The 24,387-nt window shown below is 50.1% G+C and overlaps 1 protein-coding gene across 6 annotated transcripts in view; it reads left to right on the top strand.

Annotated features, from left to right (window-relative positions):
- The window catches only part of FUBP3 (far upstream element binding protein 3), a 40,219-nt gene extending 23,743 nt beyond the window's left edge, over positions 1-16,476 (top strand). For 3 of the 6 annotated variants that reach the window (XM_048325415.1, XM_048325414.1, XM_048325413.1), the window contains 10 exons: positions 700-804; positions 1,199-1,301; positions 1,941-2,041; positions 3,234-3,375; positions 7,971-8,131; positions 8,859-8,932; positions 9,443-9,519; positions 13,202-13,273; positions 13,961-14,088; positions 15,089-16,476. In XM_048325415.1, coding sequence (XP_048181372.1) covers positions 700-804; positions 1,199-1,301; positions 1,941-2,041; positions 3,234-3,375; positions 7,971-8,131; positions 8,859-8,932; positions 9,443-9,519; positions 13,202-13,273; positions 13,961-14,088; positions 15,089-15,097 — 972 coding nt within the window. In that variant the 3' untranslated portion in view covers positions 15,098-16,476. Of the gene's footprint in view, positions 1-699; positions 805-1,198; positions 1,302-1,940; positions 2,042-3,233; positions 3,376-7,970; positions 8,132-8,858; positions 8,933-9,442; positions 9,520-11,467; positions 13,274-13,960; positions 14,089-15,088 lie in introns of those variants that run through there. The other 3 variants (XM_048325416.1, XM_048325418.1, XM_048325417.1) reach the window with 3 other exon arrangements.
- The last annotated feature ends 7,911 nt before the right edge of the window (positions 16,477-24,387 follow it).

Below are 24,387 nucleotides of genomic sequence, written 5' to 3'. Positions count from 1 at the left end.
CACCACCCTCAAGCTTGGAAATATAACCAAAAGCTTGACTGGTAGTAGAGAGAAAAAAATGCTTGGGTTTGCCATGTAGGCTTTTTTTATTTTGTTGGTGACTACTGTTGGCTAATTTCCAGGGTATACTTTCACTAGCTGGGCTACATGCAGGCTTGTGCATGGCCTTGAGTGCTGCCAGTAGGTAGGAGAAATATTCATTTGTCTCAGAAAATGTCTTGCTGGATTGCTGCAGACTTGGGCTTAACTTCTGAGAGTCAGTAAGCTCAGTGCTGCCCAGCACCTCCTTGGTATGTGCTCTGTAGCTCTTAGTGGACATGATCTCTGCCATGCTACCAACAGCTTCTACCTTACTGTATTGATTTCAGTTCTATCCAGTAGGGAAGGGTCTTCACTTCCTTTAATTCCAAAAAAAAAAGAAAAGATATTTTAAAAGTTAAAGGGCCTTTTTGAAAGACTGGAGGAAGCAATTGCACCCGAGAAACTGCCACCTTGTGCACCTGGCAGGTTTTGGCAGACATGGAAGATGCCATCAAGAACAGGCTGTGGTAAAAGAAATCCTAAATCAGACCGCTGTTCGCGTTCAGCAGGTGGAGATCCCTCTGCCTGAAGCCTGAGCGTTACCCGCTGTTGAGGCCCTAACACCAGGAGGGCAAGCAGAATAATTTGAAGCTAACTGTAACTTCTTTCCCCATGTAGCAAGCGAGGGAAATGGTACTGGAGATCATCCGAGAGAAAGATCAGGCAGACTTCCGAGGCGTACGCAGTGATTTCAGTGCTAGAATGGGAGGAGGCAGCATAGAGGTACGTTTCCTTCACAGTACTCTGCTAACCTCCCTGTGGGATGGGTAGTGGGGGGAGTCATCCAATTGCACTTGTAACCTGTAAGCTGCTTTTTAAATGCATTGTGTTCTTTTGCCAGAAGAATTGAGTCTGGCTCTGCAAAGAGGAGGAGTTCTCCTGGACTCCCAGATGGCACTTTATAATTGTCTTTTTTAAGCTGCATTCTTGTAGTGCAGAGTTCATTTAGTGGGGAAGGAATTTGTGGCCACTTGTTTGTTTTTCTCAAACAATGCTGTTCTATAGCCTGGAGCTGCCTAACATGGCCCGTCCTCAACGTTAAGAGCATCTCCTTGTAAAATCAGAGTCATTCAGTCTAGTTCTCTGCACTTTCATACTCCTTTGCCTTTCCCATCAGGTCTCTGTGCCCAGGTTTGCTGTTGGAATTGTGATAGGAAGAAATGGAGAAATGATCAAAAAGATTCAGAATGATGCTGGAGTTAGGATTCAATTTAAACCAGGTTTGTGTGAGGATGGAGAGCTGTTGCTTTCTGACCAGTGTTCCACTTTTGGGTTCCAGCAGCCAGGCTTTCCTCATTTACAGGTGCATTGTGTCTCTTTCTGAAACCCATTTAAATATGATGTGCTGCCTCCTCATGCACTTCCTGGTTTTCAGAGAGTAAGATTATATACAGCTCATTTGCAAACATTAGATGTCACAACAGTCATGTCTTGAGTGGTAATTACAGATAAATAAAATAACAGAAATCTTTTATTTCCTGTTAAAGAATTCTCCTTCAGGACATTAAAGCCTTTGGGGATCAGGAGTTGATTAATTCTGAGTAACTTTCTCTGGGTCCTTGGCTGTCTGATCACCTATCAAAGCTGCCTTTTTCCTCTTAAAATTATATCAGTCTCTTTCATGGATTTTTGACATTTGAAAGTGTTTCCTTTTGAGTGTCATTCCCTCTGCAGTGTGGGCTGGGTTTTGCCTTCTTTCAGTCCAGGGAAGAGGGGCTGAAGGTGGAGGGAAGCGGTAGCTCCTGGGATAGTTCTGTGGTGTGAAAACGCTGCCAGCAGTGGCGGTGCTGGAAGGAAGCTCTTGTTGGCGAGTGGATGTTTTCTGCTTTTAATTTAGTCTTTGCCACCTCTCTCCACAGATGATGGGATTAGCTCTGAAAGAGTCGCACAGGTCATGGGGCTCCCCGATCGGTGTCAGCACGCAGCACACATCATCAGTGAGCTCATCCTCACGGCACAGGTGGGTTCTGGAAGTGCTTTTTGGGAATGCAGGCTGCATGCAGGCAGCTGGATGGAGGGATGGAGCCATCTTCTGAAAAGCAGCAGTGTTCAATTTTCCCCTGGTAGGCCACACATGCTGCTGCCCAGAGCTGCTAGATTTGAGGTTTGTTTGTTTATGGTGGAAAGTTCTTTTAATGTAATGTCAACTAACTGAGCTGTGGGAAGGTCTTCTATTCCCAGGCCTATGAGGCCTCATTACAGCTCCACATCTATCTGCTCTTTAGTTGTTGTTGTTTGGAAACAGTGATGTGATGGAATGGAGTCCATCAGCATCAGTGACTGGAGGCTCTGCTTAGACAGCAGAGCATTGCCAGCGCTCAGTGGTGCCTCTTCTTCAGACTCCAGTCCTCTGGTCTGGTGGAGGCACAGGAAGGTGATGAGTGCTCAGGCATTGTGTCACTGTGCTCTTAAGACACACCAACATACTGCATTACACAAGAGCAGGAAGTACAAAGCTGAAGTACTAGGGCAGGCTCTGGAAGGAGGTTGTATATTCCCTTTGTAGTATGAGAAATGAAAACTTTAGGCCATTTCAGAAACCTGAATGTAATTTGTCCAATGAGGTCCATAATTTGTCCATCTTGATATCTCTTCTTGCCCCAATACCTGGTTTGAAAACTTGATTTCATAATTTGCTGTAATAATTTACTTAAATGTGATAGCCTCTGACTGCCCATGGCATTTGGAGAAATCACTTAGTTAAAGGACATACCTATTTTGGGTGTCTTTGAACTTAAAAGCTTCCTTTGGACGTTTTGGAAAATGTGCATTTCTGCTGAATAATTCCAGCAGGAGGACACTTGAAAGGGTTTGAAAGCAACTTTCCTGTCTGTCAGTGCCAAGATACATTGTTTGCTCTAAAGAGAGCCCCCATCACAAACTGAAAGTTCTTTAGTCCTTTAGATGCTTATTTATAGGTTTATTTCAGCAGATGTAAAGGCATGCATTTAAAAATACAAATATCTTCCTGAATCAGGAAGGCAGCTGTAACCTACATTACTTCAAAACCTTGAATATGAAACTGAGGTTCAGGAATATCTCAATTCAATGCCATTGATTATGAGGCAGTTTAACTTACCTTGCTTTATTTTGTTTTTAATGTGCATTGGGGCCAGCACAAAAATACTGATACACATGTTTTGCCTTCTAAGGAACGAGATGGCTTTGGAAGCTTGGCTGTTGCCCGAGGAAGAGGTCGTGGCCGTGGAGACTGGAGTGTTGGAACACCTGGGGGCATGCAGGAAATCACCTACACTGTTCCAGCTGACAAGTGTGGCCTTGTTATAGGCAAAGGTGGGTTTGGTGACTCCAAATATCACAGCTTGCAATCCTCCTATCTCAGGATGGTCATGTTCTTGCTGCTTTACAGTGAGCTTTGGGGTTTTCTGTGATTGTAGGTGTTTAGTGCCCGGTGAATGCAGCATAGGAATAAGCTGTAAGCGCTTGTGGTTGTTTTCTTTGTGGTGTTCTCACTCATAATTGTACTCTCCAGGCCGTTGTTCACAAGCTGTAAGAGAGGCTCTTAATGCAGAGCTGTCAAATAAGCTTGTTATAACAAGCAGCTGGCTGAGAAAAGGCAGGTTCGTTTGTGGATTCTTTTTACAGAGAATTCGTTTGAAGGATGGTGTATCGGGGACAAGCAGAACAGTCATTTCATCGTGCTGGATTTCTGTGAGTGCTGTGTGAGGAAATGGAAGGTCTCTGAGTGTGGTAATAACAGTAGGTGCTTCCAACCACGTACCTGAAGTGTGTGATGAAGGAAGTAGGAGGATTTGTCTGTCTCTGTGCTGGCACCTGACCTGGCACAGCAGCCTGGTGCACCTTGTGCCACTTGGCTGAGTATGTTCACTGCCATGGAGGCCCCTTGGCTGCCTGGCCAGTGGGGATCTCTCCATGCTAAGGAGATTGATGAGGAGTCATCCTCTCAACCAGGACAACCCCATGATGGTTATGAAACTGAGCATCAGCAGCAGACTCAGTTTGTCAGAGAGCAGGAGCTGCTCGTGGGGCTGTGGTAGGACTTTGGGTAGAGCCGGGAGCAGACAAGCTCTCTAGCTCTGAACTGCTGCGATGTGTCTGAGCTAATGCACTGACCTATCAAAGGTGGTGCTTCATTTTTCTATCTGCTTATTTCAGAATGAATGACATATGCCTGGACCAGTATTTAAGTAATCACAGTTGGCTTTCAGCCTCAGCAGAGAATAGACAAGGAATAGATAAGCTACAGCAGAAAAGGAGGCAGAGACCTGAGGGCATTGGGCCAAGTTTCAGTGGCTTTGAGTGTTCCGGGCAGGAGGGAGCTTGTGGTGAGACTTGTTGTGGCCTCTTTCCCTGCTGCACATCCCTGCTGTTCCCTGCCATGTGCCTGTCCCCACAGCACCCTGACCTCCTGCCCAGGGACCCGGGCAGGTCAGCCCTGCATCTGCAATTGTTTTCAGATGTTGTTTTTTGCCACAAGCCTGTTCACAAACCTGACAACTTATTTCAGTATGAAAAACCACCTGCTTTCCCCATTATGCAGAAATTGCAATGATTATGCTTGTCCTCACTGAACAGTCCAGTTGGCCAAAAGATCAAGCAAAGTAAATTTTAAGCCCACGAGTGAGACTTATATGTACAGAAAAATCAAATTATAATGAAACTTTATTGCTGTATCCATTAGTCATCTTTATTAAAGGATCAGAAAAGGTCACTTGTTGTTCAGCAGTGCACTGAAGTGGAGCATTTGTGACTACAGAGAGCACTGTGTGCTGAAAAGATAAATGCAGGTAGTGGAGTGAATGTCCCAGCATTCAAGTGCAGGGCCTGGCACAGCCTCACTGGGGGGTGAAGGGTGGCTTTTTACCTTTGTTTCCACAACAGCAAAATCGGGATTCTTACTTGGCCAGATCAGAAGCTTTCTGGAGTGACTAATTACTAGTTGTATGGTGATTTGAGTGCTGTAGCATTGTAATACCACCTTGTAATCGGTGTTCTCACAGTGCCTGTGCTCTTAGGCTGTTGCAGCCTTCACTTTTGTCAAGTGAGTGATGGCTGTAGCATTGCCTTTTGGGGTCTGGACCAGCATGGATGTGCTACACTCTCCACACACTGATTCAAGACAGGCAGTTCTTGTTATTTCCTCCCCCTCATGGGACACTGCAGGGCAGAGGGGATCTTAGTGGGGTTTTCTTAACAGTGACCAGTTACAAAACCTTTGCTCTCCCTGACAGTTTCTGAGCAGTTTCCAGCTGTTGGGTGTTTTTCCTTGCTGTGATACAGGATGGGGCTGTTGGCCTTCCCTGTAAAATTTGGCTGAGGCCTCTGGGCCATCAGCTTGGTCTTGAGATCAGCACCCAAGCAAAGGGTGCTGACCCAAGTGCCTTGGGCACCCAGATGTGGTGTGTGTGATCTGACCTGGTAACTGCTGCTGTGCTCGCAGCTTCTCATGACCACTCAAGAAGCAGGAAAAAGAGGGAGGCTGGGAAGTTTCTCAGCTCAATTTCTGCAGCATACGTGATTGAAGATCTAGTGCCCTTTTCTTGTGGACATCGCAGCTTGGGAGCATGAGCTTTTAGGAGCCGGTGGGGCTCCCTGCGGATCCTGCGCGTGGCTTTTTCCTCTAGAGGGTGGGTAGGTGCAGCTTTTCTTTCCCAAAGGCCCTGAGGAAGGGTGGAGGCGAGCGCCATACACATGTCAAACTCTGTCTGTGTTTGGTGGTGCTTGGAAACAGCCGCCGCCTCCCTGGGCCCCCCTGGATTTCCATGATAAATACGGCAATCCTGACAGATACCGCGGCCGGCCTGGCTCTTGTCAGCTCGGCCTTTGAGCAGGTTTGATTAATTGCTTTAGGATTTCACGTCCAGCCGGGAGGCCACTCCTGGATCGCTCCTGCCCCCCATCAGGTGGAATAATGGAGCGGGATGAATGCTCTATAGACAGCCACCATGTGCTGAGCGGGTCACCTCACCGTGGGGAAGAGAACTCCTTCCGGCACCGGCGGCTGCGTCACGGCATTTGCATGCTCTGGAGGCTGGGTTGGGGTAGCTTGGGTGGGAGGGAGCACTTTGACATGTACCAGGCTGCAGGGTGAAGAGGACAAGGGCACTGAGTCCTTCTGGTGTGGGGGTAGGAGCTTGCAGTCTCCCACCAAACCTGGAGAGGCAGCTGACTTAATTCTGCCGTGTGGGGTAGGAGGGACCTGCTGTAGAAGCAGGCCTAACAACCACAGGCTTGGTGCTGAATGCTAAATGGGGCAATGATTTGAAATCTGTATTCTCCTTGCTTCCAGTTTGAGAATGCTTCGATTTTTAATCCCCTTTTGGAAGGAGAAACTAGTCTGCAGTGCAAGTAGCAACCTCTGGTTGTGCCTCTGTCACCCAGTAAAGAAGTTGTGCCATTCCTTCAAATTGTGTTGCCTGAAAGGGTCCTCTGTTTTCACAAAGCAGATGAAATGGCTGTTGATTCAGATCTCACCTCGATATGTAAAAACCAGAGCTTCGAACAAATCTGCATCAGACAAAAGCATGACACAAAAAAACCCCCTTGGTTTTGAAACTTCATCTTACTCCTTTCCCATGCTTGACTGAAAGTAAGTGGGTTGGCTTTTGGCTGCACAGTACAATCCCTGTTGTCTGCCCAGGGATGTGACATGATTATCTTTTGTTAAATGCATCTTCAAAAATTCATTTAGAAAGAGTTAATTGCCCTTTGGCAACTTTTCCTCCTCCCTTCCCCAAGAAGGCTTTAAAATGTTAAAAAGGTCATGAGTCCATTACAATGAAATGAACAAGTGTCTGCAACATCCACAGTTTGTTTTGAAGTTGTGCTGGATGTATAGAGATGGAAATGTGAGCAAAATTGAGGCGTTTATTTTTGGAGATTCTTTTTAATGAAAACCAAACAAGAATCTCTGGTTCATTTCCTTTGCTCTCTGTCCTGCTTGCTGTCTATCCTTTGAGCTGGTGATTTTTTGGTTTTAATTTAAAAGTTGTAAAACCCCTTCCTTCCCCACACCCTTTAATTTCTCCAGTTGAGTGGAGCTGGTCTGTAAGTTGTGTGAGCTTCCAAAAGAAGAATTGAACCATTGTAACATTGGCTGAGGCTTTTGTTAAGCAAATTTCATGAAGAGACCGGGACCTAGCAGGTCTTGAGGAAATCAGATCCACTTTGACTGGCCCTGCTGCATCCTGCTGGAAGCACTCCTGTGCTCTTGTGCATCCAGATGGCAAACGAGCCAGACATGTTCACTGCATGCACAGCTAACTCTGAAATAGCAGGAGACAGCCTGGAATCGTGTGCTGCCATGGCTGTGGAGGGATGTGTGGCTGCAGGGTGAATAGGAAGCCTTGTAAGCAGAGGCTGCTTTAAGGCAATAAACCTGATAGGTTTATCAAACAGCACATGTTTGGGAGAAGGCTTGAGCTTTGTTATGTGGCTGGTGGCTTTTTGCCTTAGTGATGGAAAAAAAGAAGAAAAGCCAGCATGTTTAGATTGCAGGTGACCTTCATTTCTTGGAGGATTTGAACAGCTGTGCAAGAACAACAGAATTCAGTCAGTGCAGGTTTTGCATCTGTTTTATCAAAGCGTATCCCAGTCATGCTGCAGCTTGTTGGGAGCCTGGCAGTGGGCACATAGCGGGGCTTGTGTGTTCTTTAAGCAGCATCATCCTTGACCCCGAAAACTCTTACAGTAGCTCAAGGTTTCAGGTTATGTTTGTGAGGTAGATTAAAGGAGCAGCATGAGCTCACGTACTGTGGTTTCTTTTGCTGTTGCCATCCTCAGCCCACCTCTCCCGAGGCACACAGAAGGTAGCTGAAACTGTAACCCATTCCCAGGACCTGACTTTGATATGGTTTTATGGCAAGAGATGCTGAATATCCCTCCTTATGTCTTGGCTTTCTTCTCAGGTGGCGAGAACATCAAAAGCATAAACCAGCAGTCGGGAGCGCACGTGGAGCTGCAGAGAAACCCACCCCCGAACACAGATCCTGGCGTACGAATATTCACAATCAGAGGGGTTCCCCAGCAAATCGAGCTCGCTAGACATCTCATAGATGAGAAAGTTGGTGTAAGTTCCATCTCTGCTCTCTTGCTCTGTCCCTTTTGGTGTAAGTTCCATCTCTGCTCTCCTGCTCCGTCCCTCTCAGACGTGCTGTTGTCACTCTTGGGTACGTGTAGGCCTGGACTCACAGGATGGCACAGAACATGCGTGTTTGCATTATTCAGCTTCAAAACCATTTGCCTCTTATCAGCTGGCTTGAGCTTGATGGCCCTCCAGCATCCATTGGGCTAATTTTTGCTGTGGTCCCAGAAGGATTTGACTGTTGACATAATGCTGGGTAGTGTATACAGCTATATGAGAGGGAAGAACAGCAATATAAGGTATGAAAAGGCTGTCAAAGGAGATTTTTGAAAGGAAGACAATAGTGTCGCTGTGTGAGAATAACCCAGTCCTGGCAGCATTGTCCTGAAAGTAAAACGCTCGACTCCTTGTTCAGTAAGTTCAGGATGACTTATCTTACACTTAACACAGTGCTGTGGTATTGAAGCTTAATAATGTCAGGCTGCAGTACTTACTACTGAATGGGGAAGAGTTTGGTAAAAAAGTATGGAAAATACTGAACTGGGGCATGGCAAAGCTGCCTTTGTGCTGAATTGCTTGAGAGGAGAAGGCTTGATACCAGCTTCAGGATCCATGTGTCCCAGGCTGTCTTCTCTCCTTTCTTACTACTCGTAGTAGCTGCCTCCACCCTGTACTTGGAGCTAGCATTAAATATTTGTGGATTCTGTGACAGGGTACCAGCATGAGTGGACCTGGAGGATTTGGTCAAAGTCCGTTCAGCCAAGCACCTGCTACACCTCATCAAAAGTAAGCTGCTGCACCTCCTCACCCGTGGGCTGGGGGGAATGGCTGGGAGCTAGAAAGTGCTGGGAGAAGGGTGGAGGGCCCTGAAAGGGTGGGGTATGAGTGGAGCCTTTTCAAGATTGAGCACTCAGAAGCAAAAGCAAGTGAGCTCAATCGTTTAAGCTTGACTACAGGAAAGATTTCATCTATTAAATAATAAAGCAGGTAGGTATTGGCATCTCCAAAATTCCTGTCTCTAGTGCAGTGAGAGCATGGGAAGAAGCCTGAGCTGCACAGAGCACAAGGAGTACTGTTCATTGTGATGTATCTTCACCTTGGCTTCATGAACAGACTGATACCAAGGCAGGACATAACAGTTCACACCTGCACAGCTTTCCTTTTGCTCCCGTGTTCACCTCTTTGCTCAGCAGCTGCTGACTATAAGTGACAACTTCTCTTCTCTGGGCAGCTTCATGTCTCTGGCCTGGTAAGTATTTTATTGTCTACTTGAGCATGGCTTTTTGTCCTCTGCAGTGGTCCTCAGGCGTTCATGACGCAGGGCTGGGGCAGTACCTACCAGACATGGCAGCAGCCTGGACAACAAGTCCCAAGTAAGTGCCAGGACCTGGGCTGGAGAAGGGTTGGTGTTCCTGCTGCTTTGTGCCTGCAAAGGGCAAGTTCACCCATGAGACCACGTGTGTGAAAACAGCAGAATGGTTTCCTGAGCAGAAGAGGTGTGTGGAGGCATGTGGTGGTGTTTGAGCTCAGAACAAGCTGAAGGCCTTGGAAAACTTTTGCTTTTTATGTGCTTAACTGCTTATTGCCTCTTTCTGCTCTTTGGGTAGAAACTTGGTCCTTGCTGTCTGTTCCTCTCTAACAAAAGCATTCCTGCCTCCAGCTCTCTTCTCCCAGGATTCTCCAGGCAAGCACTTGCCAACCACACTTCGCCCTAGTAGGCACACTATTGGTGCTGAGCTCTCCCATCTCTTTGTTCTTGACCTTATCACTTATTGCTTATTTTCTTATTTAATTGTTCCTTATGAGCTTTTCTTGCTGTTCAAATTCCAGACTGATGTAATGACTGGGGAAGGGGATGCAGGAAATAGAAGGAAGGTTAGGCAGGGCTCCTGTACTGGTCATTTTTTCCTGAAAGCCTCTTGAGTCAAAATTGAGCAGTTTAGAATGGGGAGTCACCTTTTCAGAATAATTCAAGTAGTAAATGCTGGTGGTGATGGCTGTAGCTGCATCATCCTGTGTCTCCAGCAGCCAGAGGAATGGTTTGCCCTAAACAGAGCAGATTCATGTCTGCTTGGTAATCTCAAAGCTCACATGGTGGTGGTAATGTCCAAAGGACACTTGCAGTCACAATTTTTCAAGAAATATGAATTTTTAAATGGTCTGGTCTCATGAAACTAAAGCTAAGCACCAAAAGGTATGTGGGGGGATAATTTTAAAAGGGGAGTTAATGGCAGATGCTTTTCCCTGCTAAGGCTGATTTAGCAATGAAGTAGATAATGAACTTTGGTATAAATTTCCTCTCTTGGAAGTGCCTGAGGTAGAAGAATCATTGGAGGGACAATGCCTGCAATTGCACTTGTGATTCCCTGTAACACTAATCACCTTTGAGTGTTTATGAAATTGTGAATATGTGAAATTTGGAAATCTCAGTGCTGCTTTGTTAACTTGGTGCACTTCTGAAATGTGTGCTGTGGTGGCACATGGGAAGCTTGCACAGGAAGTGTGTGTTAAACTCTGGATGAGTCCTGCCTCTTAGCAATTCCAGTCTAGAAATGATGAGTTTTCCTTTGAGCGCTAGGGGTCTTGGAGAACGTCAGGAGTTGTTCTGTTTTCAGCGCATTAAAATGCAGTGGTGGGCTTCAATGGACTTTTCTTCTGTACAGGAGTGGAATGGTGTGGTACTGGAGAAGAGTATGTTCTCATTAACTTGTTTTATACAGGAAAAATTGTTATTCTACTCCTTTCCTTTGCACGCCAAGCGCTCTCCTCTTCCCTGAGCTTTGGGAAACAGAGCAGTCAGTGCAGCAGGGAAAGCTCCACAAAAAAAAATTTAACTTTTATCTCCCATGGAGCCTTGGAATAAATGCTTACAAAGCTGCATTGCTCTTTGCCTTGCAAGATGCCTTTAGAAACTCACCTTGGTAACTTAACTTTGTTCTCAGCTTCCTGAAACATCCCCTCATGCTGACTAGCAGTCACTGGGGAAAGAAAAATCTCCCTTCCTGCAGCAGATAATCATGTCTCAGGCTCACCCCTCCTGGCTTTGGAGCCTGGTGTAGGAAGCACAGCCCCCTTGAGCCCCCTGATGAGCAATAATGCAGCTCATACCCCAGTGATGACAGTTTTGCACTGTCAGGTTTCAGCTGGCTCCCAAAAACCCTTGGAGCTTCCTGCCTTGTCATTGTCCTTCCCCTGTGTGGCTTTAGTCCCACACTGCTGTCTTTTGGAGGCAGATGTTTTATTTCTGCTGTTGAGTGTGATGGAGAATATTGGCTCCCTAGTTCCGTGTGTGCTTAGGATGCTCCCTCTTGCTGTTTGTAGCCAGGCACACTGAAGGCAGGCTGGGTGAGGAGAGAGGACACACACATAACGCTTTCAGAACCTTCACCACTCTCCTCGGCTGCAGCGGTGCCCAGGCAGCCCAGGTGGAGCTCACCAAGGCATAGGAGGATTATTGTAAGAAATAGGTAAATACCTGCTTTTGCGCTTCTTAGTTGGAAAACAGCCTTGTGCAGGGTCCCTTGCCCGAGTGCTGCAGCCTGTGTGTGACAGCTCTGTCAGCCCCGTCACAGCGCCGGCGTCCCGGGGACAGCCTCGAGTGCCCTCCTTGTGGGAGGAGGGGCAGACCCCCACCCCCTACACATGTATTTAGATTTTAATTACTTCCCCCATCTTAAATAAATTAACTGGCTGGGGAAACATTTTGCTGTGAAATGCATTTAGCTGCGTGTCCTTTCAGCCTGCTGCGGACTGTAATTCTCCGAGAAGAAAAGGCATTGAAGGAGGTCCTTTGTTGGCATTAGCAGGTGGACAGTTGAGGCAGCCTTGACCTCTGCCAGAAAAGGTCCTGACTTGCAGCGTTGGTCAAGTCTTTTAACCCGCTTTTATGCCCCTGGACAGGACACTGCTGCCCTGTTCCCTCCACCCACTTCACACTTGCAGTGTATTATTTTCCCCCTTCCCCCCACTTCAAAGCCCCCCTTAGGCTGGCGTCGGGGCCAGGCTGCGCATGGAGCTGGGATGGGATGGGAAGAGCTCTGCTCCACGCGTGTCCTCTGTCCTTGCCTGCTCTCCTTGTCTGCAGTGGCTCGTGCTCCCCACTCCTGCTGTGCCTCTCTGCCGTTCCCAGCTGCTGTATTTGCTGCTTGTTTGTCGTGTGTCTCACTGAGGGCTCTGTGCTCCCACTGGGATCCAGGGAAGCGTGGGAAGAGCAGGTATCCTTCCTCTGTCCCGGCTGGCCAGGCTCTCCCTGCAGGAACCCTTAGATGTGCTAGGTTGAAGGTATCTTAGTGCTTCAAAGATGGGGAGTCTGTGCTAGATGGAGCCCGAGGTTTGGGATCTGTGAGCTGACACTGGCACTGCTTCCCTTGGAGCAGCGTAGGAGCCTGGAGATGACACCGCGAGCCAGCCATGGCTGTTTGGGGATGCTGTGGCTGCCTCTCCAGTGATGCCTGGGGTGTGTGCTGCGGGCAATGAGGCTGGCTGTGCCCTGTGCAGGGCTCATGGCACCTTGAGGAGCCGGGAGCAGAGAGGCAGGTCATGCCACTGGAGGCTCGCGTGTGGATGGGCACTGCCCACAGGGGTCCCTCAGCTCTGCTCCACTGAGGAGAGTGGGGGTGAAGGATGCAGTCCCTGACAAACAAGTGAGGTGACTGAAAACACGGCCATCCCCTTGGCAGCTCTGTGGAGGTGACAGGTCTCAGCTGTGTCAGGTGTCCCAGCTCTCCTGCACTCAATGCAAGCAGTCTGAGAGCCCAGGGTGGCTGATTGCAGACTGGGCAGTTCCCAGCCACATGCTTTGGCTTGAGCAGGTCCCAGCAGGGTGACATTTGGCTTCATGCCCTTCAGCAGATGAGGTGAAATCAGGAACTCAAGCTTTTTCTCAGCTTCTCCTGAACTGAAGATGCCCAACACTGTAGAAAGGTGGAAGCTGAAGTGTCAAGTCTGGGCAGCTGGGGTAGACCCAGGGCCTGTCTAGTGGAAAGGTAGATGTCACTGGCTGGAAACTGTCACCTGTTCCATACTGACGTGCCCCTTGTTGTCATCTTTGCACAGGCCAACAGAGCCAGCAGCAGAACAGCCATCCCGATTACAGCAAAGCATGGGAGGAGTATTTCAAAAAACAGAGTGAGTGAAACAGGCGTATTGGAGATGAATCAGCTCTTGTTACAAGGAGTTCACTCTAATCCGATGACTTGCATCTCCATCCCTGCCATTTTTAGTTTCCAGTCCTTTCCAGATCCCCTTTGGTGCTGTCCTGTTGGTGATGGTGCATGTAGTGCTCCCACGGAAAGCTCTCGGTTGTGCTGTCGCGCCTCGGGAGAGCTGCTCCCGCTGAGCCCCGGTCCCCTCGTGCCCACGCTTGCAGCCAGCCTGCCTGGGGAAGCACCGAGCATGCAGGAACTGATGCTGGCAAAATCCAGAAAGCTGGAGCTGGGTTGTGAGAGGAAAGTCACAGGCCTGGCTCTCCCCACTGTGTTACAGGGCGCATGATCCCGACCTCTGGACCTGCTTTGACATGGTGCTGCTGGAGGCTTTGGGCCTTTGAGGATGAGGGGTGTGCAGGCTGTCAGCCTGTCCCTGTAGCTGCAGGAACGCTCTGGGTGCTTTCTGCCTGCTCTTGGCTTGTCCCTCACAGTCCAGCTTGGAGCCCGTCCTGCTGTCCCACGCAGCAGAGCTGGTGTTGCTCTGTCAGGTGTCTGCAGCAGCCGGAATGGGGCTGGCTCTTCTGTAAGCTTGACAAAAGGAGATCCTAAGCCCAGGCTTGGGCTTCTGGAATTGCTTATCTCTGCCTTTTTTCTTCCTTCCCCGCAGGTCATGCTGCCAGTGCTGCTTCTCAGGCAAGTTCTCAGCCGGACTACACGATGGCTTGGGCAGAGTATTACCGACAGCAGGCTGCCTACTACGGGCAGACACTAGGGCAGGCTCAGGCTCACAGCCAGGTCTGTATTCACCTTCCCCGAACCCCTCTGCTCCTTCTCTTGGGGAACTGGGTATATTTGCCTTGCTCTGGTGGGGGACTCTCCTTCAGGTTCACATGGTGAAGCAGAGATGTTTTGTGGCTGAGGAAGTGATCACAGAAGCGTTACCTCAACATCAGTCTTATGTTCCTGTCCAGGGTGGGTGAGGGTTTTTTGGGAGCGGACTGGGAGGTTCTTTGTTTCTTCTGGGAGCCTTTCCTTATAGTTACAGTTATTCCCAGGCAGTTGTTTGACTTGGGGGAATTAAAGTAAAAGGAATGATGAAGCCAAGCTGGTGAGGCAGCACAGCACAGGACTGTGAGCGCAGGCTTTTCCTTTTCTCGTGCTGGGACGGGAGCTGTGTGCTCACCAGCTCCCTGTCCTGAAAGAGACCAAAACTGTTGAAAAATGCTTTGGAGTAAAATCTCCCCTCAGCTGTCGCTCAGCTCACCAGAGAGTTGTGTGAGATCTATCCTGATCACACTTGGTGCTTTCCCGAGCACCGGCTCTGCGGGGCAAACAATGCGGCGAAAGGCAAAGCACCCGGGCACCTTGCTGTGGTCTGACACTTGTCCCCACTGCTCCACATTTAGCTCTGGCTCCCAGGAGCAGAGGCTGCTGTGGATGCTGGCCCCCAGCAGCTGCTCTCGGCTCACACCAGCGAGGTGGAGCCGGGTGCCGGTGCCGGCGCTCGCCGCGGGCGCTGGCCAAGTGTGACCTGGACGCGGTGATAAAAGGGCTTCTCTTCATTCCTCCCCAAGTCTGCTCCGCTGCAAAGAGGGATCTTGTTTGGTGAGGGGCAGGAGAGCTCTGGGACAGCGTTAGGGCAGAGGGCTCCGATGGCAGCTCGGAGCATCCTTTGAGCTCTGTTTCCCACTCCGCTGCAGTGGGGACAGACCTGTGTCGGGGGAGGAGGGCTCGGCAGCTTTGATAATTTGCTGCTGCTCAGTAACTTCTCCTTTTCTCCCCTCTCTCTTTCCAGGAGCAGTAGAACAAGGTCCTCGTGGCAATTTTTTTTCCTTGGAATTGTTGTGGAAGAAAACCTTTTTGTAACAGAGGTTTCTAGATTTGCAACATTTTGATGAAGACTTTTCTGTTTGTGGAACACTAGCTGTAGGATAATCTATACTGAACTTTTCTAAGAATCAGGAACAATTAGTAATGTACTAAACGTATGGACATGCTGGTAATTTTGTTTCCAAATTTATATTAAAACAAAACCTCCGGGATTCTTTTTGGAGAGAAGCCAGAGAATTTGCAGGCACCAAAACGCACCCCAGAGCTGTGACATTTCAATATGTGGGTTTTTTGTGTGGTTTTTTTTTTTTTTCCTTTTAATTTTCGATCTTTTCTGTTGGAACAGAAAGAGTGGCTTGGAAGTCTTAGGTGGTATGTAACAAATCTTAAAAAGAAAAAAAAATTTAAACAGTATTTAAATATTCTTAAATATGTAAATTCATTAAATGTTTTACTTCTAATTTCTTGTATCTTGGCTGTCTTTGATTTTATTGCATTTTTAAAAAACTGAACTATGATATGTATTGTAATTAATGATATGATTTCTGTATTTGAAACAGTTACTGTTTGCAAGTTCGGGGGGGGCATTTTGTAGGGTTTGTATAATTTCTAGAGTCTAAAGGGGTAATATAAAAACGTGTTAATTTTTTTTAGCAATACATTTTTTCATGTCTCCATTGCTAGTTGCATTTATGTATCTAAGACCTCCAAGCTTGTTAAAAAAAAGAAAAAACAAAAAAAAAAAGAAAAAGAAAAGAAAAAAAAACTTCTTCTATGCTCTCAGAAATATAAATACTGTTATTTTTAATATTAAAATGAATCTGCTATTAGTACCTTTAACAAACACTGTGGAACATAAAACCATATAAAAGGTAGTAACTATTTTTTAATTCCAAGGTGTTTTTTGCTTTTTTGTTTCTTTTAAATATTTTCTTATCTAATATTTGTCAAATTACCTAGAGAAATAAATGAATCTAGTATTAACCACAGTATGCGCTAAATAATTTTGATTTAATAAAAGGGATAATATGATTTCTGATGTTTACTGTAGTGTTTCTTGTACAGATAACAGTGTATTTTTAAAGGAAAAACGGAATTGAAGCTATTTTTTCTTGCATTTTTAATTGCCCTGCGGGACATTCCGTTTTTAAATGTACTGAATTTACTGTTCTTGGGTTCTTTCCTTATTTTTCCTTATGCTTGAAATGTCTAACTATAAAGAACCGCGATTGGATAATGTTGAGCATGGTGTTTTAAAAAAAAAAAAAAAGTGTTCTTTTTATTTGACTGACAGTTGCATTTTACACTTCTATATAATAAAATTTCCACAAGGTGTCTTGTGGGTGAAGTATTTCCCGTCTCCTGGACTCCATTGTTCCCTCTCCGCAGATCCCGGCTCCTCGCGCCGCGTCCTGGGGCGTTTGGGGTGATCACTGTGGGCAGCACCAGCCTTAATTCCGGAGAAACCGTGTCACTGTCACATCCTGCTGCTGCTGTGACACCGAGGATCCCCATGGAAGTCTCTGTGCTTGTCGCTGTTTGGGCCAGGAAGATTCGTGTTAACACCGGGAAGTTTCCTCTGCAGCCCTGTAAAGGTTTTATTGCTGAGGAGTTTGCAGCCCCTGGTTTTAATACTCTGGACTTGTTGCTCTTCCCCAGCTTTGTGGCTGAATCCATGCAGGATCCCTCCCTGCAAGGGGGTCACTGGAGCAGCACCCACTGGGAGAGGGATGGGAGGGACGTGGCTCCAGCCATTATCAGATGTGTTAAGGGCATTAACCTTTAGTTGTGCCCAGGCCAAGTTTGCCAATAACTGGAGCCCCTTTCTTGTAAAATGTGGGTTTTGAGCTCCTCCAACCTAAGGCAGCTCCATCCCCTGCTCCCAGGCAGCTGCGGGGGGTTATGACGGGGGAAGGGAGGAAAGAAGATCCCATCTGCAAAGCCAGGAGTGGGAGGCACGTTGAGAGCCGGAAGAAAAGGAGATGTAGCATCTCTAAATATACCTCCAGAGAATCAAGAGAGACATTGAAAGATGGGATAGTAAAAGCCACTTGGAAAGAGGGGAGAGGGGGGAAAAAATGGCTGGAGGAGGGCATAAAGGCTGCTGATGGGAATTGGGAGCGGGCATTACCGAGAAGACTTCCTTCTAATTCATCTTCCAAGCTCTGTGCCAAAACAGCATTTGGCATGGTTCACAGGGAGCAATTGTGTGATAATGAACCCTAAGGTGTCCCTTAATTGAAGACTGAGGATTACAGATTGTGCCAATAGTCGTAAATGGCGCAGGATTGTGGGAGGATGCATTTTCTTAAATGTATCTGTAAGTACAGATGAGTGAGTCTCCCCAGTGAAATGCCCGTACTATAAATTATGGAAATATCTCTTTCTGATGCAACCTTTTATTGAGGGGGTGGGGCAGCAGCACAAGAAATAGTTTGCAAGCCTTTGAAATTTGGCCTGTCATTAAGATGGTGCCTGCAAAGCTGAGGTTTCATCAGCAGTCTGGTGTCCTGGAAGGATGAAGTGCTTGAAACGTTCCCAAGTTCACCAATTTGTTTTCCATTATTGCTGCCTGCTCAGGGCGGAGAGGCCATGGTTGTTGAACTGTTGTGAGTCCATGACGGGCTGGAGAGGGGCAGGGTTTGAGGCAGAGATGCCTCAGCACTTCATGAGGAGCTGGTGGCCCCTGGCCTCCTGGCTCCTCCAGCCCTGCTGCCTTCCTGGTCTCTGTCCATCCAGGCAGTCCTGGGACTGGTCTGATGGTCAGTCCCACCCCAGGGCTGGACAGGCCCCCTCACTTTTCAGTCTGGGGTCTGCAGGCAGCTCCTCGTGTCCCCTGGCTCAGGTGTGTGGTGCAGCCCAGAAGATGCTGTGGTGCCTTCAAAGCCAAGTCCTGGTGTCGAGGAGGGGAACCGAATCTCCTGCTCAGCTCTGGGCAAATTTAACCGCCAGTAATGTGGGTTAAGCCCTGGCTGCACTGGGTTTTGAGGCAGGAAGGGTTTGTCTGTCCCTTTGGCAGGAACTGGACGCTGCATGGAGCAGGAGCAGTCCCTGAGGGCTGTGCAGGAGCTGGCAGGTGGGACATGTTTGGGACCTCAGGGTCCGTGAACGGCGATGGGGATGGTGCAGCCATTTCCTCCTCACACGGAGCCAGAGCCCAGCACGAGGCCGTGCCAGGACAGCATCCTGACGGGCAGTGAGGTGATCCCATGAGAAGACCTTCAGTTTGGGGAAGGCTTGGCCCTCCAGAGTGTGACATTTGGGAAGAGAGAAACTGGAGTCAACGGCCCCGGCAGGAGGTGTCCAGCCCCTGTTCTTCCCTACTTTGACAAAGAGTGCTCCTTCCCTCAGTCACTTTCCGGAGTCCTTGGCTCAGGCACACGATGGCTCTGCTCCCCCCAGAATTAATCCATCTCAGGTCTATCCAGCAGCACAGCTTTGCTGGGTGTGTGTGGGTGTCTGGACCGTGTCCCACAGGACTCCCCAAGCTGGCAGCACCCACCCCCCTCTGCAGGCAGAGCCTGAATCCTGAGCAGACATTTTTGTGGTACTTCTGCAAACCCTTTCTGAGCAGCAGCCCTAAAAACCCCGTTGCTAAAGCATCTCACTGAGTCCAAGATGACCCTGATGCTCTCCCGTGCTCTATATTCAGTGAGCCTGAACAGGTAAGGCTCTTTTAGTAGTGGGAGACTTTGAGATGTCTAAAATACTTTCTTTAATTTTGCATGATTTGAGAACGAACTACATTATGGCCATTACAAGTTAGACTGAAATGACTGTTGAAAGAGACAAGAAGATGTGGGACCATTTTTTTTCCCATTCTCCAAGTATTAAATATTTAATTGCATTAAAGGAATGGTGTGTTTACAGTAATGGGCAGCGTGGTCAGGGCGAGAGCTCCTGGTGTTTAACATGGAGCTTTCCAACGGGATGTGGATGTTCACAAGGTCCCACCTGCACTGCTGCTTCTCCCCTAAACTCACCTGGTTCCTCCCACTCTCAGGGGGATTTTCAGGGCTGTTGGTGTTTGTAGGATTGTGGCACAGGGTGAGGAATTGGGATCTTGCAGTGTCAGTGTGTCCTGTCAAGCAGCACATGGGTGTTTATTCCATGCAGGGAGCTCTTTATCCTTCAATTGGCTGGTTTGGAGGTTTTTTCGCTGGATTTGCTGTGGGTAGCAGCAGCGCAGGGTAGCCATGGCAGACAGTGCTTCTCTGTTCTCATGAGGCTGGAAAAGACACAAAAGAAACTTTCCAGAACTTTTAATGATAGAAATTAGTGTTATGTGATGTTAAGATGAGTTGAAAGAGCCACAGCTCCCTAGTTTAGGGAGTCCTAGGAGGAGATGGTGGACCTCAGAGCTGAGGGCAGTGGGAGGGCAGAGAGCCCCATCCTTGTCTGGGTGGCTCCTCAGTGGGTGCTGGAGATGGAGGAAGATGGCAGAGGGGAACCAGCCATCCCTGCGATGAAGGATTTGCAGCAGTGGATGCCCTAGTCTGCCCTGCCACTTCCCTCCAGGTCTGGGGCACCATATTCAAGGCAGGTGACCCAAAAGAGCATCTCTGGGGGTGATATGGGGGCAGGTACCAACAGCCCCCCAGATTATCTTCCCACCCTGCCCCTTGTCACTTGAGGAAATCCTATTTCAAGGCCGCTCTAATGAAGCCTCTGATCTCTGCAGAGCCCGGCTTGCTCCCCTTTAATCCCGGCCGGGCCGGGGTGCAGGTGCCGCGGTCCCGGGGATTAGACGGTCCCTGCCCTTTATGGGAGCCGTCAGTCAGCGCGGCCGTGCCCGGTGAGCCACACGGGGCTCCTTGCTCGGATCATTCGCCAGGCAATATTAAACTTTGCTGCCGCGGGGTCATTCCACGGGGGAGGCTGGAGCTGCTGCTCTGTTTGTTCTGGGGGAAATAGGGCTGGTGAAGGGCAGGAGCGGCGGGAGGACTCCACAGCCCCGCGCCGGGGTCACCTGTCTGCCGGGCAGCCCCGTTCCCGTCACCCAACCCTGTCCTCCACCTCGCCTGTGGGGCCTCCTCCGGGCTGCCAGGGCTCGTCCGGCCCCGCGGCCCCGGCCCTGGCGACGCTGCCCAGCCGTGGACCGGGGAAGGTGTGGCTGGATGCTGAGATCCTGGTCCTGCCCAGCCTTAGCTGCCATCTCCCGCAGCCGGCTCCTGCAATGCCCCCGCTGCAGCCCGTGGGTTTGGCAGCTGCTGGAGAGGCACGGCCAGCGTGGCCCTGGCTGTGGGGAGCAGAGCAGGGCAGGAGGAGCAGTGGGGCTCACACACCCCCACACACACCCCCCACACAGTCCCCCCTTGGGCACCTCTCCCGGCTGATGTCTCAGCGCAGTCACCACTCCGGGTCACAGCTGGATTGGAGCTGGTGCTGCAGGAGGGACGGGATGTGGGACAGACGCCGGTGGGATGTGACTGTCCCGTCCCCAGGTCACTGACAGCAGGGAGGAAAAGGCGCAGAGATTTTCCTGTCTTTGCAGTCCACATCCCCCCTCTCTCCCTCCGGCCACCCCGTGCCACCTGCCCCTGTAGCCGAGCCGCGGCACCGCGGAGGTGGCCGAGGAGTCGCCACCGCGATTCGCCACAACCGTGTTCCCCTTCGAGGCCGCTCGGACTCAGCTGGGAAGGTGGTTTTCTTCCTCTTGCTCTTACGTGCCGTGACACCCTCGCAGAAATAATCCTGGAAATAAGACTTAACGGGCAGGAAGGGGGGGGAGAAAGGCAAGAAAGCGAGAGAGAGCGGAGGGGAGAGCGCTCAGCATCTCTGCTCGGCTCCGCGGCCTCCCGCAGAGTGAAATGGAGGCAAATAATGCCCTAAAGCTCCTTCCCCGAGCAGTGCAATCAGCCCGCGGCTCCGAGGAGCTGCCGTGCCCAGGGCCGGGAGGGTCACGGCTTCACCGCACCAAACCCTCCCTGCCCGGAGCCGCTGGGCACCGCCGAGGGGCCGGCAGTGCTCGGGGGCACCCGAACCTTCCCCACCGCTCCCGGCGCCCTCGGAGGGCAGCAGGGACACATCAGCAGTGCTCGGTTTGGAGGGAAACAAGGGGCCGTTCAGCTTCATCCATGGATGTGGCACCTTGGGGACGGTCACTCTCTTCCTTTTTGCCCCTGGGGAGGTGGCAGCGCATTCCCCTCACCACGCACCTGCCTGTGCCCTGTGCTGGCACAGGGATGGGGGATGCTGAGGGCCGCCCTGAAGCAAGGGGTGCACACCTCCCCGGTGTCCCAGCCCAGACACGGCCCCTCTAGCCCATGATGAAGCTCCCCGAGTGATGATGCAGGGGTGCTGCATGGGGTGGGTGAAGGCGCAGGTGTTCCCCTATAGAGGGAACATGTGAAGGATCCACCGGACCCCTCAGCCCAGGCTCACCCTGGGCATTGCCTTGTCCTCCTGCACTCCCTGCTCCGCCGGTGGGAGCGTTCCCGGGCGCAGGTAACATTTGGGCACATTCCCATAACCGAGTGTCACCAACTGCTGCGGCGGCAGGGCCGGAGTCCCTCTCCAGTGCTGCTGTTTGCTTTGCAGCCTCCTTAGCCCCCATTGAGGCTTTTCAGCTCCGGCCCCTTCAGGGGGTTTAAGTAGGTAAAACCTGAGGAAGAGGCTATTTTCCTCCCTCCCTTTTGAGCCCTGCCTTGTGCCCAAAAGGCCCCCTTGTTTCACGCGTGCCAGTCACCTGGCTGGGCCCCCAGCCCCTTTCTCTCCCAGCCTCCCTTTTCTTTCTCCTTTCTCTCTTTTGACTTTTCCAGGAGCCCTCGCTCTCCAAACGAGCTTCAGATTGGATCCAGATTGAGGTCCCTTTGTCTTTCAAGGGTTGTACTAAGCTAATTAAATGTGATCCCAACAAATAAACGCAGATCTCCCCATTACATTCAGGCCTGCCTTTCAGGCAGCACCGGGCGGCCCCTCGCCCCCGCCCGCTCTGCGCAGGGTCCCCCTCATTGAGTCCTGGCCATTGAAAGCACTGCCAGGATTTCTTTTGTGCCGGGGGTCTCCGAGCCCTTTTTCCATCAGAAAAGACCCCCAAACAGCAGCTCGGCCTTTGTGAGTTTGCAAGCAAACGCCAAAGAAAAGCCCCCTGAATGCTTTAATAAATGACACATTTAGCAACTTCGGAGGCGCCTGGCTCCTGCGGCAGCCGCAGGGGTGCGATGATCCCTCCTGCCCCGGCTCCCCCGGCTCCCGCAGGGGTGCGATGATCCCTCCTGCCCCCCTTTCCCTCCGGCTCCCGGGGCATTTGCAGCCCGTGGAGGCGCAGGAGTTGCGGCCGGAGCAGCTGACCGCCTCAGCTCCCAGCCCGGCTCTCCGCCGTCCCGCTTTGCCGGCGCTCGGGGGGCGCACGGAGCAGGTGATGGAGTCGGCCGGGCCGCCCTGCGCCGGCACCGGGCACCGGGGCACCGGGCAGCGGGCGGGGCGCGGCGGGGCAGCGGGGGCCAGGCGGCTTTTGAACTCAGACCCCACGGTCCCTTCGCCTCGTATTAGCGCTGGCAAATCCAAAATCGTTTTTAATGACACATACCACCCCCCCCCCCCCACCCCCCCCCCCAACCCACCCCGGACCGGGGGCTGCGCTGGACTTTTCTCAGCTCAACTAATATCTTTTTAATGACTTTGGGAGGGGGCAGAGCCCGGCTCTGCCCTAGAGCCTGGATTGCTCCAAACAGATGTTGGGGCAGAGGGAGGGGGATGCACTTCCCTGCCAGGGACTTTCTTCTAAAGTTCAAACGAGAGGGGAGCTTTCAATCACCGCTAAAAATGTATTTCTCCCCATTGAACAATGGGCTCCTTTCTGCGCCCGGGGGGACTCGGCTGCGATCGCGTTTCTGCTGCCGGAGAGGAGAAACCTCCGGTTTTAGGACAAGAAAAACTCAGCTTCGAAAAGAGCTCTTCCCTGCGCCGGTTATTTTCGTAGCTCTGCATCCCTCCTTCATTCACCCTCTACGGAAAAGAAAATTAAAATATTACAAAATTGTGCTAACGAAGCACTTATCCTCCTTCCGATCTGCAGCCCTTCCCCGCCGCACAGGAGCCGCCGCAGATCTTTGCAGTGAAGCCGGGCAGTGAATGCAGGGTTTGAGGAACGAATCGCGGCTGCACCGGCCCGGGGCAGCGGCGGCTCCATCCCCGCATCCCGGCTCCATCCCCGGCGGCCCCACAAGAGTTAAATTTTAAAGCAAATCAAATTCCCATTGGCCACTGTATATTATCTCAGCAGTCTTCATTTGATACCTCTTTAATACAGAAAGGAGCTTTTCAAACCCCTTTTCTCTCTTTTCTCCCCGCCACTCTTTAATAGCAATAAATGTTCAACTGCAATAACTATAAATCAATCTCCGCTCTGTTCAAATCCTATTCATGCGAAGAGCTGGAAGAGGGGAGAGAGCTCCCCCCCGCCCCCCAAAAAGCAGCTGCTGGGCTCTAATCTCCTTTCTTGCACTGTCATTCACCCTCATTTTTCCTCCATCACCCCATCCCTGCAATCTTTTCTTGTTTTGCTTTTCTTTTCTCTCTTTGCTGCATTATGATCCCATGTCTCCCCTCATCAGACCCCAACCTTGTCCAGATCCTGACCATCCCCTTGTAGGCTGTGAAAGAAAAGAAGAGTCCATGGATGTCAAATTGGTCTCAAAAAGACCATGAAAGATTGATTTGCTCCACTTTTCTTCTGCCTGACATTATTTCTGAGGGTCCTGAATGGGAAACCAGAAAGTCTGGGACTGGAATAAAGATGTTCTCTCTGTAAGGGGGAGACGGGGGGGAAAAATGCCCATTTACTCCTGGCCCATCAACCCTGCAAAACAGAGCAAAAGAAAAGAGGACTGTGGCTATTCAGAGTCAGACCAATATGTACACCTCCCAACAATATGCCAATATACTGAGGGCTTCTCTATTAACACCCATGAATATTAAAGTGCTCACTAAACGCTCAGAAGGAACTTTGGGAATATACACATGAAAATACAAGCAGCATTGTGAGGGGCTCAGAACAATGGGGCGGCGATAATGGCCCTTCTCTATTAACAGCCATGAATATTAAACTTGTTTCCTCTTAAATGTTAAAAAGGAGGGATAGCTGCGATATTAAAAAAGAGAAATGAAGAGCGAGGGGGGGCGGGGGGCACACAGCAAAGCACCTTCCTAGGACCGGGAAGAAGCTTTGGGAAACAGCTGGGGATATTTAAAACCACACAGAAAATGGAAGAATTTTTTTTCCACCTTTTTCTATCACTCCCCCCCGCACCCCCGATCCCC

The sequence above is a fragment of the Corvus hawaiiensis genome, chromosome 21 (genome assembly GCF_020740725.1).
Source record: "Corvus hawaiiensis isolate bCorHaw1 chromosome 21, bCorHaw1.pri.cur, whole genome shotgun sequence".
Lineage (NCBI taxonomy): Eukaryota > Metazoa > Chordata > Aves > Passeriformes > Corvidae > Corvus > Corvus hawaiiensis.
This window is presented reverse-complemented; position numbering and strand designations above follow the sequence as displayed.